General features: G+C 42.6%; 1 protein-coding gene across 1 annotated transcript; it reads right to left on the bottom strand.

Annotated features, from left to right (window-relative positions):
• Positions 1–867: 867 nt before the first annotated feature.
• Ldoc1 (LDOC1 regulator of NFKB signaling) lies at positions 868–4,076 on the bottom strand. Its single transcript, XM_032889881.1, has 2 exons — positions 4,023–4,076; positions 868–2,415 (listed from the first exon to the last, which is right to left on the bottom strand). The coding sequence occupies exon 2, from the start codon at positions 2,087–2,089 to the stop codon at positions 1,652–1,654; it is 438 nt and encodes a 145-aa protein (XP_032745772.1). The 5' UTR covers positions 2,090–2,415; positions 4,023–4,076; the 3' UTR covers positions 868–1,651.
• Positions 4,077–13,839: the final 9,763 nt, after the last annotated feature.

Here is a 13,839-nt window from a genome sequence, read left to right as displayed (position 1 = left end):
CATTTCATCAAGATAACAGACATAATGGACTGACTGACAGCCAGACAAAGCTGTACACATAATTCTTAGTACCCACCCTCTGAACTCTCTGGACCTAGAGAGATGTTAACTCAAACTACAGCCCCTGCTCTAGCTCAGAAGATATATAAGCAACTTGCCAATTTTCCTAGGCAAGAATCTGAGGCAAATGTATAAAGTGGAAGTCTAAGGATGTCTGCACAAGGAGGGTGGCATGTTGAGTTTAGGCTATACTGATTACAGGGCCACTAAAGTTAAGGGTTCTGATTGCTCTTCCAAAGGTTCTGAGTTCAATTCCCCTCAACCACATGGTGACTCATAAACCATCTATAGTGGATCTTTGACGCCTTTCTTCTGGCTTGCACTTTTGACATGTGCAAGCAGAACACTGATGCATAATAAACAAACAAACAAACAAACCTTAAAAAAAGTTGTCCTTAGCTTAAGAACTTGATATTTCACTAAGTTAGTTAATGTATGTCTGAGCTCAATGGCCACCCACAGGTAAGAAGGACAATGGATAAAACTTCCCTGTCAGGAAACTTTACTGTGCCCAGTAATATGCCCCCATTGCCAGTTTAAACAGTAATGGTGGCCCTTTATTTCTCCAATGATCTAATTTAAGACGATATGCCCCTTACCCAGTCACCCCTTTATATGCCACCTTGGAAGTTCCAGACAATGCTCCTTCCCCAAAGCCTTAAAAACCCTATGGCAGGGCCCTTCTGGAGCCTAAAAGTGAAAGTGAGAATACTGAGATTGAAACAAGTTCCCCTATCCCAAAGAATTAATGGAGACCAGTGGCAATAGCCAATAGCAGCGCTTAACCATGAAAAGACAACATTTTGCTTCTGTTTTGCAGTGCTTGATATTTATTGCAAAGAATTACATTGCTTTTCCAAGTACTTGAAAGGATCTGGGCTGAATGCCTGTCCGTTTGCTTTTATTTTAGTACTCCTTGTCCACATGTACACATCTGTGAGGCTGCTGCAGTTCTGAAAGAGCTGTGGAAAACTGATGCATAGGAGAAAAGAAATGTCAACATTTTAACTGTCAGATAGGCACATCAGGTTGCGGCAGCAGTCTGGTCAGGCAGAGGCGGAACCTGGGAGTAAGTACAGAACTAACCAGGCTGTAAAGACTGGCTGGCCCCTTCAAGGGTTGGTGAGTTGTCCAAAGAGTCTGAACGAGTATAGCAACGTCTTCATCTTCTCGGTCCTTATCTTGAAAAGTGCATGGCTTCAGATGAAATTCGGTGAGTGGAGGTGAAATGTCAGCAATCTGCTTCTGAGCAGATGGATGTCTCGCCTGAGTTCCAGTGGATGTCCGCAGCAGGAATGCAGGTGGTCTGACCAGTTCTAATAGGGACCTGGAAAATGGCTGGAACTCAAACACAGTTCAGATTAGGATAGGTACCTAGGGGTGGAAGTGAGTTTTAGAGCAAGGTCCAGGCCCAACTCACAGCAGGTAACTGGAACAAAGACAAGTTCTAAAGAGAATGATGGAGCAAACAAACTGGCAGGGAAGAGGATGGTGATGCAAAGGGAGAGCTCGGAAACAGCAGGAGTGGCGGGTGGGAGTAGGAGGGAGAAGGCTTGTAGGACACCAACTCTAGGCCTTAAGGGGCTCCGGCCTAGTAATCATCCTCCTCGTCATCATCATCTTCATCGTCGGTATCCCAGCCAAAATACTGCTTCATCTCATTAACAAAGGCCCGATAATCACCAAGGATGTGGCTATTGGACTCGATGTAAGGCATCACCCACTCCTCGGCTTCCCCGGACAGGAGGCTGATCAAGAATGCCACTTTCATGGCGTCGTTGCAGAAGTGCTCCTCATTCACAAGCATGTAAGACATGGTCTGCACAACAAACTCCGGGAGCCGGCCGCTCTCGCCACTAAACCGTGAGGGATAGGGCACCGGACAGCTTGGCGGACGTACCTGGCGCAGCAGCCTGGCCCGCTCACACACCAGTATTCGCAGCTGCTTCAGGAGCAGGTTGTTCTGGATGCACAGGGCGCGGTGCCTCACCAGAAGAGCGTACAGAAGTATCAGCAGCTGCTCCACCATGGTTAACCGCTTGGAAGGTCTTGGGCTCGGATCGGATCGGGTCCGCGGAGTTGCACAGAGAGACAGAGCAGGAAGTGCGTGTCCTCAGAGTAGCGCTGACCCTGGGCAATAAATAGAGGGGTCCCAGCAAGTGGCAGAAGTTCCGCCCACAAGGTCACTTTAGAAACCAGCGCGCTAGCGCAGTGCGGGGAGGAAGGTGTGGCTGGGAGGGGTGCGGGATGGCGTGGGGGCGTGGCCAGGGTGGGACTGGTGGCCAGAGTGGACGTGGCGGCGGAGGAGGGCGTGACCCAGGGAGCATCGCTGCGGGCTCCCGCCAGTTCTTCCACCTGGAAGAAGGGAGGGGAGGAGCAAAGCTTAAGACGGTGGAGGACAGATGCTCAGCCCTCAGGGCTGGCCTGCTCCAACTGAAACTTTTCTCCAGTAAGCCTGATCTGATGCTTCTTAACACATTTCCTTGCCCATTTATAAATCTCACTCGGAGAAATAAAGTTGACTCTGAGGGCCACAGTGCAGGAGGTCATCTGGGTTCTGAGTTTAAAAGTCTTTCATTAAATAAATAAATAATACTCAACAAAGTGACTTCTCTTTGAGAAACAATTTTGATAAGACGATTTGGAAATTATATACAGGGTGTCTACTTGTAAACATCCTATCTTTGATTCTTTTCACGTCCTGTTTATCAGTGCCCTTGTTCCTGAGTAGTTAACTAACATGAGCACTTTAAAAATAATTCTGTTCACCTATTTTGACTAGTTGTAGATAACTAAGCGTCTTTCTGGATCCTTGAGCTGATACATATTGGGCTTGCTTTTAAAACCATATCTCCAAATTCAATCAGTTCTCGTTCTGTCGGCTACCCTGATCCCAGCCTGCTTTGCTCAGTTGGCTACATCTAATCCTTTAGCTGCCAGCCTTCCTCTTTTGCAGCATGTACTCTCTTCAGTAAGTAGCCCAGAACACTTTACAAGGTGAGTATACCCTTTCACCCCCCTGTTCAAGGCCCTCCAGTAGTTATCCCCTCTCTGCCTCCCCCAGTAAAAAGCAAACTCTTGGTCATAACTTACAAGGTCCTGCTTCTCCTTGCTATCTTCACATGGCGTCCTGTTAGGTTCTTCTGCTGCCCTGTCTACAGATTCCCACACATATCAAGTTGTAATGGCTTCACCTTAGAGCCTTTGCCCTTCCACCCACCCTCCTTCCCCTTTAGCAGCCTAACTCATTTTTATACTGCTTTGAGAAAGGGCTTCCCAAACTATCTCATCTATATGTGAATTGTCTTCTCTATCAATTTAGAGCTCCCATCACATTTCAATTATCTATATAGTATCCATCATATTAAATGTCAACATTATCGTCTGCCTCCACTTTCAAATGTAAGACAGTACAGCAAGGGGCTTGGCTTCGCCAGCTTCTCTGACCCTAGTGCCTGCAAAACATACCTAGCCCAGAGGAGGAGCTTCCCTAATTGTGAGTCCTTGTCTTCTTCTGTGCTATGAATGCTCTCACAAGAAAAGAAGCTCTTTTAAGTGGGATAGGAGCACTGGGGAGAGGAGAGAGTACAGGTGAGAATACGCAAAGAAGCTTACTAGAAACCAATTATTTGTAAGCTAAATAATAAAATATAATGCATAAAATGGAATTATGGATAGATAGTGCTACTCCTTGAAAACATGGGTTATTAAATGAAAATTTCAGTGCCAGGCATGGGATACCTCCTTAACAGTTATTGGTCAGGGAGGACCCAGAGGCCCATAAAACAATACATGTTACTGCAACTGCTCTTGGTTGTGCATCATAACTAGATGGTAAAAGCCATTAGCTGAAGACACCACATAGCTTGGGTACAAGGCATACAGAAAACAACCTCAAAACAATCCCACTGCTGGCTATCTGTCTTTCAACAAAATTAGAACATTTTGGAGGCCAAGACTACCTTTGTCCTGTTTCTGCAAAAACAGGATGAAGTAAAGCAGATAAGACAAACACCAGTAATCTCTCTGGGGAGCCCTTTGATCCTGGAAAGCAGGAAATGGTCTGTTAAAAAATACCAAGAGCTAAGCAGTGATTTTTGTAAAGCAGCATTTACAAGGTTTGAGTTAGAAAAGACAGGCAGATGAGGATGTCAAACAGAGAGCAGTGGTGAAGCAAATTCAAACTCAGTACCAGAGGACAACATATATAGAATTCCGTGGTTAGTTAACCATCATTCGGGTGGCATATGGCTCACACACCTTTGTTAAGATCCATCAGACTTCCTGCCACCATTTACCCTGTTCAAGAGTACGTGTAGATTTCCTCATTCCCTTTCTCCCCATTAACTGGCCTTGACTGTTCCTTTAGATCTGTGTAAAGGTGTCAAAGACAAAGAAAGGTAGTCCCTGTGACTCTTCTCAGGCTCATTAACTTTATTATGGTGGTTTAAATTACACCATGTGTCAAAAACACAGGCCTAAGGGCTGGTGATGTGTAGTTTCTTGCTATGTCCTCTTTCTTATGCTCCAACTTCTGTCTCAGTATATACCTAACAGCCAGACTGTCAAATTTCTTTAAATAAACATAAAAAGATATGCCTTGGTCTCTTGGTTACCAGAGAGATATAAATAGCACAGTGGCATTAAGATATGCCTCTCACAGTAAAAAGTAGCTTTGGAGAACATTTTATGAAATTCCATGTACTTTTTTGACACAAGCATGTGCTCATACTTGGTTGGGGATGCAGTGTATGCAGAGTTCAGAGAACAACTTGCAGAAGTTCATTTGTAAGACAAAGATCATGGCCACTCTACAGATCCAAACCTATGTCACCATCTTACTAAGCATACCCAAGGACTGCTTTATCTAGGAGGTAAATCTGGAAGACTTAAGAACCTCTAGATGACACTGCCCCATCTGGGGTATCCATCCCATATACAGACACCAGACCTAGACAATATTATGGATGCCAAGAAGAAGCATGCTGACGGGAGCCTGATATAGCTGTCTACTGAGAGGCTCAGCCAAAGCCTGGCAAATACAGAGATGGTTGCTAGCAGCCAACCATTGAACTGAGAACAGGGTCTGCAATGGAGGAGTTAGAGAAAAGACTGAAGGAGCTGAAGGTGTTTGCAACCCCATAAGAAGAGCAACAATATCAACCAATCAGAAACCCCCAGACCTCCCAGAAACTAAACCACCTTTCCAAGAGTACACAGGGATGGATCTATGGCTCCATCAACATATGTAGTGGATGCCTTGTTGGGTATCAATGGGAGGAGAGGCCCTTGGTCCTGTTAAGGCTAGATGCCCCACTGTAGGGGAAATGTCAGGGCAGGACGGGGGGGAGGGGGGTGGTGGATGGGTGGGTGAGAGTGCCCTCAGAAACATGGGGAGGATGGGATATCGGGTTTCTGGAGGGGAAACCAACTGGGAAAGGGGATAACACTTAAGATGAAAATTAAAAAAAATATATCCAATAAAAGAAAAAAAGAAAAAGAACCTTTGGAGGCAAAAGCAGGCAAGCAAGCAAGCAAACAAACAATAAAGCAGGAATGAGGAAGTGTCTTTCATCCTCCCAGCTTATCAAAGTGCCAAGAAACAGTGTGGGGTTTCTTTAAATTAAAAGTACTAAATTAATAAACGCTATAGTTGAATGAAATTAATAAATAATGATGTATGTTAAGAGGAAAGATTCCAAATATTTCCTTGCACCACCAAATAGCTAGTTTAACAGAGTTGTTGGAAATTACAAAACAATCTTTCTCCCACCCTCCCCATTACCTCTCCTCCCCCTCCTCTTCCTCCTCTCCTGTCCCCTCCCCTTCTCTTCACCTTCCCAGGATCCTTGATTCCTTCCATCCTTCCATCTTTTAGCAAACCATTTCCTCTCTGTCTTTCAAAATTCTTGAAACTATTCCCTTCTTCAGAAGTGAGGAGACATAACTTTCTGTTTACTCCTTCAAAGGATACTAGAAAAGCATGGTACCAGATAAATCTATAAAATTCATAGATTTCTAGCAGTTAATATGTTATAAAGATTAATTTGTACAGTATATTTATGTTTTACATTACTACAATATAGAATTTTTCACCTCTCACATATTGCACTAGGATTGTTACTCATAATTAATATAATTAGTCACATTCATAAAACAAATGATTGTAGACCTATTTGGCTCCTAATAGTTTAATCTATTTTAGGAAATGTGTGCCAAAACATTAAATTTTTGAAGCAGACTTTAAGAGAGTGGTCTGGCATCATTTGCGGTTGCTCTAAGTATTAGTAACTATTCAGTTTAATGTAGGCTCAGTTTTCCTTGGAACAAAATAGCATTCACATGTTAAACACAACATGTTAACTATTTAGCAAAGCCATAGGAACATGATGCCTTGAAATTTTATCTGACAAGTAATGGAATAACTTAAAATCTGGGAAGCAAATTCTCACAGGCCTATTGTCTGCCTTTTGCAATTCATACCATTGGGTAAGTGGCCCAAAGAATCCACATGAAGGAGAACAGCAACAAGGCAGTAAAGAAGCAGGAGACAGGCACTTCCTTCCTACACTTCAGAGTTCAGCTGAGCCACCAAGTGGGAGTGAAGAACCCCAACTAGACCAACTATTAATGAATTACTAATTTACAAATCACAAATAAGATGGCAGTTGCTAGAAGTCTTAAAGATATGGAATAATTTGCTACATGAAAATATGGACATGAAACCTGTGGAAATAAAGATATATTACATTTAGAAATATAAATCCCGGAGTTGGGTATTTAGCTCAGTGGTAGAGCGCTTGCCTAGCAAATGCAAGGTCCTGGGTTCAGTCCTCAGTTCCAATACATATATATATATATATATATATATATATATATATATATATATATATCTCCAAGATCTGACATCCTTTTTGAACCTGTGTATTATTTTTTCATATATTCTATTTTTATATATTTGGCATCTGTTAATTATATAGTCAGGCTAATAGTCAAAGTTTTTAGCTCTCCCCGGTAATCCAGAGCTCATACTCTGAAAATATTTCTCTGCTCTTACTTACAAACCATGGTGAAGGAGCCCACACCAGGTAGCAGACAAGTAGAGAAAGTCCCTGTCTGCAAAGTCTATGAGAATGGTTTAAATGAACAGTCTTAGTTAGGATTTCTATTGCAGTGAAGAGAGACCATGGCCACAGTAAGTCTTATAAAGGAAAGTATTTAATTGTGGCTGCCTTACAGAGTCAGAGATTGAGTCTATTATCATCATGACAGGGGAAACAGGGAGACAGGTAGGCAGTCATTCTCCTAGAGGAGATGAAAGTGCTACATGTGGATTGGCAGGCAGTAGGTAGAGACAATCTGTCTGGCTTGAATTTTTGAATCCATAAAGCCTAATCCAGTAACACGCTCCCTCCAACAAGGCCACACCTATTTCAACAAAGCCTCGTATCCCAATTTTTTCAAATTAGTGGCATTCCCTTCAAGCCTATAGGGACAAATTTTATTCAAAATACCACAAACAACTCCAAAACTGTTTGTCTTATCTTTTATTTTTCATAAATACCACACACACACACACACACACACACACACACACACACAGCATGCACTCACATGCAAAATTAACCTGTGACTCCCCCATATTTTCTTCTCCCTTCTGAACAAAGTGTGTGTTTTCCTCCCAAAACCATAGGTGACTACGTAAAAACCTGAAATGCATCTCAGGAATGTATTATAGGAGAAAATATTTTATAAGACGATCTCTGAATTCAATTCCTGCTCATTAACTGTATGAATTGAGCTATATTAGTTTGTTCCTCACTTGCCTTAAAAACAAGTGTGTCTAGTAACAGGACTTCTATCACAATAATATAGGAAGAGCAAGACATTGTCTGGAAAATTGCAAAATGCCAATGTGGACTAACATATTTTTGTTCACAGGAGTATTATGATTTACTGGACTTGCAGTCACTAGATTACAATCACCATTTAGATTTTATTGTGCAGTTATTTCACTTCCCTTATTTAACCTAGTAAGAAAAGAAAGAGATCAATATATTGATAAACCTCAGAACCTATCCTGTACAAAGACCTGGTAGAAAACATTGCAGTCATGAAGCCTAGCTTGGCCTCAGCCTTACTATGAGCTGAAGAAGACCCCAAATTCCTAATTCTTTTGCCTCCTCCTGAAATTTGGAATTGTATCTGTGTGCCATCGTGCCTAGCCCCTAAAAAGACTTTCAGAGTTACTAGATAGCAGTTTTCTGACAAGACTGAAAAATTGTTACAAAATACTGTAATGGCTTTTCCTAGTTGTCACCTTGACTAAATCTAGAATGAACTACAATCTAGAATTGGAGGGTACACCTGTGATCCAGATCTTGAGGTTGGGAGACTTAAGTTTCTGACCTGGATCTTGGCATGGCGATTTTGAGGCACAGTAGCTATGAAAAACCTTAGGCCCTGGCAAAGTCGTACATACCTTTAATCCCAGGAGACTAAGGCAAAGGAGATCTCTGAGTTCAAGGTCAGCCTGGGACGAAACAAGTCCCAGGTCCAGGCATGGTGGTACACACCTTGAATCTGTGCCACAACTTCTGCTGGAGGCCTACAAAGAACATTGGAAGAAGGAAGATTTGCTCTTCTTCACCTGCTTGCATTTACTTGCCAGCACATCTCTTGGAATCTACTTCTACAGAAGACCAGCTGAAACAACTAACCTTGTGGGACTGAGCAACTACTAGACCCTTGGACTTCACATTCACAGTTGACCATTGTTGGAGAGTTGGACTACAGACTGCAAGTCATAACAAATTCCCTTACTACATAGGGACTATCCATAAGTTCTGTGACTCTAGAAAACCTGAATACAGCTACAAAGAGTATACAGACTTCTTCAATAAGTATAGTATGGAACTTGTGAGCTTGTGATCTGAGTAAAGGTACTCTACACTGGTGGGAGTGGATGTTTAAGAGTGGGAGCAGGTAGAGGGGAGAAGATGAGAATGGAAGGAGAAAGGACTGAGGAAGAGGGAGGGAGAAGCCATGATGAACTATAACCACATGGATGCCAGGAGAAACCAAGTAACAAGGAGTCTTAGCTGGGGATAAAGTTAGTCTAAGAGTTGATATGCCCAAACCAAGCAATACAGCTTATAATCTCCAGAAATACTCATTGAAGGAGACCTCATTACCTTTTGGTGAGAGAGCTGTTTTACAAAAATAAAGATGATATGCTTGAAATGCAAATTGATATTATTGATTTTTTTACTCTAGAGCTACTATAGAGTCATAAGAAAAAATCCTTATCTCGTTAGTTATACAAATATTAATTTCAGATCATTAAGGACCTAACATGAAATTTAAAACTATGATATATCTAAATACAAAAAGGCAATTAATATTTGAATATAATAAGATTATTTTCTTAAAGAACAGGATTAAGTAAATGAAACAGACAAACCACTCACTATACACATCACATATGTATATATACAGACACACACAAAGGACACATATATCTGGAGTAAGTAGTGTAATTGAACCATCAAACCATAGTAAACATGAAAACCATGAATACACCCTGTCAAGTAAAAATATGTGCATATTGCTTTTAAAGAAGAAAATATAAGAAAGTTACAGTCTCAACCACATGATATTCAAGAGAAAAGCCAATAGACATGGTAAAAAGATAACTGCTAGACGCAAGAGTCAGTGTGAAAAAAATAATTGGAATGCAGAGGACATTTAGGACCCTGAAATTATTTTTTATAAAACTGTAATGACACTTTATTGAAGTTACAGCTAAATTTCTAATTTTAGCTGTATTTCACTTACAGCCAAGTTTCATAAACATCAGGTACTCTCCTTGTTGAAATCAGTTGCCATATATGGCACAAATTACAGTTACCATGGATTCTGTATCCTATCCATGGCATTCATATATTCAAGTCCTAATTACATATCCAAAATATAACCTTATTTGGAAATTGGGTCTTTGTAAACATTAGTTAAGAATCCAGCCATTATGGAAGGAGTTAAAGCAACTGTTCCTGAGAGAAAGGAATATCTGAAAATGAAAGGAAATAAAAACCATCTATAAATCAAAGAAAGGCCTAGAGCACATCTTTCCTTTACAACCCTCAGAAGGAATCAACCACAATCCTACATCTGATAGAGGGCTAATATCTAAAATATGCAAAGAACTCAAGAAGGTAAGAATTCAGAGAACCAAATAACCCTATTCAAACATGGACCCCCAGTGTAGGGGATTGTTGGGGAGGTGGTAATGGGAGGTAGATGGTGAGGGGAAAACCCATATAGAAGGAGAGGGGGAGGGGTTAAGGGGCTGATGGACAGGAAACCAGGAATAACATTTGAAATGTAAATAAGAAACACTCAATTTAATAAAAATGTGGGGAAAAAGAAAAATAAAAGCATGTCATACACCTAAAAAAGTGGGGTACAGAGCTAAACAGAAAATTCGTTACTGAGGAATCTCAAATGGCTAAGAGGCACCTAAAATAAGTGTTTAACATCCTTAGTCATCAGGGAAATGCAAATCAAAAGGACCATAAGATTCTACCTCATACCAATCAGAAAGGCTAAGATGAAAAACTCAGGTGACAGCAGATGCTGGTGAGGATGTGGAGAAAGAGCAACACTCCTCCATTGTTGGTGGGATTGCAGACTGGTACAACCATTCTGGAAATCAGTCTGGAGGTTCCTCAGACAATTGGACATTGAACTACCTGAGGACCCAGCTATACCTCTCCTGGGCATATACCCAAAAGATGTTCCAACATATAACAAGGACGTATGCTCCACTATCTTCATAGCAGCCTTATTTATAATAGCCAGAAGCTTGAAAGAAACCAGATGCCCTTCAACAGAAGAATGGATACAGAAAATGTGGTATACTTACACAATGGAGTACTACCCAGCTATTAAAAACGACTTCCTGAAATTCTTAGGCAGATGGGTGGAACTTGAAAATTTCATCCTGAGTGAGGTAACCCAGACACAAACGAATACACATAGTATATACTCACTGATAAGTGAATATTAGTCCAAAAGCTCACTATGCTCATGACACAACCCACAGACTAGATGGAACTTAAGAGGAAGGAAGACCAGGGTGGGATGCTTCAGTTCTGCATTGAAAGGAGAACATAATGATGGTGGGAGATGGAGGGATGGGGGACCTGGAAGGGAGAGAGCTTCGATAGAAAATAGGGGGGGGGGCAGTATAAGGTACTGGAGGGGGTAGGAGATTCGTACAGAGGATCAGGAATTCGAACAAAAATATGTAGCACTGGGAGATGAGGACTGGGACAGCCACTGGAAGTTCCCAGATGCCAGGGAAATGAGAAGCTCCCAGGACCCAACAGGGAGGACTTTAGCCAAAATGCACAGAGAAAGGGAGATAGACGCTGTAGAGACCGCCTCCAGTAGATAGACATGGCCACTGGTTGAGGAATGGGGCCACTCACCCACCTCAAAGTTTTGAACCCAGAAGTGTTCTTGGTCCGAAGGAAGATCAGGGACAAAAAAAGGAACAGAGACTGAAGGAAGGGCCATCCAGGGACTGTCCCACCTAGGGATCCATCCTGTTTGCAGACACCAAACCAGACTCTATTGCTGTTGCCAAGAGGCACTTGCTGAGAGAAACCTGGTGTGTTCCTTGGGAGGTTTGGCCAGCAACTGACCAATGTAGATGTGGATGCTTGGAGGCAACCATCAGACTGAGTGCATAGACCCTGGTGGGGGAGTTGGCAGAAGGAGTGGAGGAGCTGAGAGAGATAGCAACCCCAAAGAAAGAACAACATCAGCTGACTGAACCACTCAGTGTTCCCAGGAGAGACCACCAACCAAAGGAGTGGGTACAGGGAGGATCCGCTATCCTGTTACTACACATACAGTAGAGGATAGTCTTGTTGACATAATAGGAGGGGGAGCCCCTGAAGAGCTTGATGTCCAGTATAGGGGAATGCTGGAGGGGTGGACAGGAGACGGGTGGGGGAGCACCCCATAGAAGTAAAGGAGGTGGAGGGCATATGAGATGAGAGAGGTTGTGAAGGGTAACTGGGGATGGGAATATCATTTGAGATAAACGAATCGGAATGATTAATATAAATAAATAAACAAACAAATAAATAAATCAGAAGCATAGCTAAAACAATTGAGAGGCTTGATCTGAAATGAAAGGAGGTCATGTGAACTGAGAGCCAACAGTCTATGTTGTACAATGTACTGTATGTACTGTCAGGAATTAGGGTCACTCAGCGAGTACATACTACAGAATCACTAAACTAGTATGTGTGTGGAGGGGATCATTCTCACACACTTAATGTGAGTAGCACCTATTGTGGTAAGGATCTAGTAGGAGAAACTGTGTGTGTGTGTGTGTGTGTGTGTGTGTCTTTTATTTTAATCATTTTTCACAGTCCAGTATTTATCCCCCTCCCAGTCTGTTCTCTGACTGTTCCTCATGCCATAAACCCCCAATCTCTAAGAGGATGACCCTTACTGTACAATCCCAACCCCACCAGACCTTCCCATTCCCTGAGGCCTCAAGTCTCTTGAGGGTTAGGTGCATCTTCTCTCACTGAGGCAAGACCAGGAAGTTCTCTGCTTCATGTGTGTCAGGGGCCACATTATCAGCTGGTGTATGCTTCCTGGTTGGTGGCTCAGTGTTTGAGAGATCTTGGGGGTTCGGGTTAGTTGAGACTGCTGGCCTTCTTATGGGGTCACCCTCCTCCTCTGCTTCTTCCAGCTTAACCACAGGGGTCACCAGCTTCTGACCATGTGTTTGGTGTATCTGCATCTGATTCTTTCAGTTGTTTGTTGGGTCTTTCAGTGAGTAGCCATGCTAGGCTTCTGTTGTAAGCACACCAGAGCCTCAGTAATAGCATCAGGCCTTAGGGCTTCCCCGTGAGCTGGATCCCAACTTGGGCCAGTCACAGGACCTCCTTTCCCTCAGGGTCTTCTCCATTTTTGTCCCTGCATTTCCTTCAGTCAGGAACAATTCTGGGTCAGAATTTTTGACGGTGGGATTGCAACCTCATCCCTATACTTGATGTTTTGTCTTTTCACTGGAGGTGGGCTCTACAAGTTTCTTCTCTCCACTGTAGGGCATTTCATCTAGGCTCCCCCACTTTGAGTCCTGAGAGTCTGTCACCTCCTAGGTCTCTGGTACATTCTAGAGGGTACTCCCACATCCTACCTCCCGAGGTTGCCTCTTTCCATTCTCTCTGCTGGCCCTCAGGGCTTCAGTTCTGTTTCACCCTGCCCAATAACTGATCATGTTCCCCTTTTCTCCTCCCTGTCCCCTTTCCTACCCAGGTCCCTCCCTCTCTCTGCCATCCTCTGCCCCCCAAAAAAAGACTGCTTTCTTCTCCCTCCCAAGTGGGATTGGGGCTTCTTTATTTGGGTCCTTCTGTTTGTTAACCTTCGTGAGTCCTGTGGATTGCGTCCTGGGTATTCTTTAGGTTTTTGACTAATATCTATTTATTATTGAGTACATACCATGTGTGTTCTTTTGTGTCTAGGTTACCTCACTCAGGATGATATTTTTAAGTACCACCCGTCTGCCGAAGAATTCCATGAAGTTGTTGTTTTCAATAGCTTAATAGTATTCCATTGTGTAAATGTACTACATTTTCTGTATCCATTCCTCTGTTGAAGGGCATCAGGGATCTTTTCAGCTTCTGGCTATTTTAAATAAGGCTTCTATGAACATAGTGGAGCACGTGTCTTTGTTATATGTTGAGGCATCTT

The sequence above is a fragment of the Rattus rattus genome, chromosome X (assembly GCF_011064425.1).
Source record: "Rattus rattus isolate New Zealand chromosome X, Rrattus_CSIRO_v1, whole genome shotgun sequence".
Lineage (NCBI taxonomy): Eukaryota > Metazoa > Chordata > Mammalia > Rodentia > Muridae > Rattus > Rattus rattus.
This window is presented reverse-complemented; position numbering and strand designations above follow the sequence as displayed.

Bases quoted from the DNA above. Each gene is read 5' to 3' on its own strand.
- Ldoc1 (XM_032889881.1), bottom strand. From the start codon at position 2,089: ATGGTGGAGCAGCTGCTGATACTTCTGTACGCTCTTCTGGTGAGGCAC.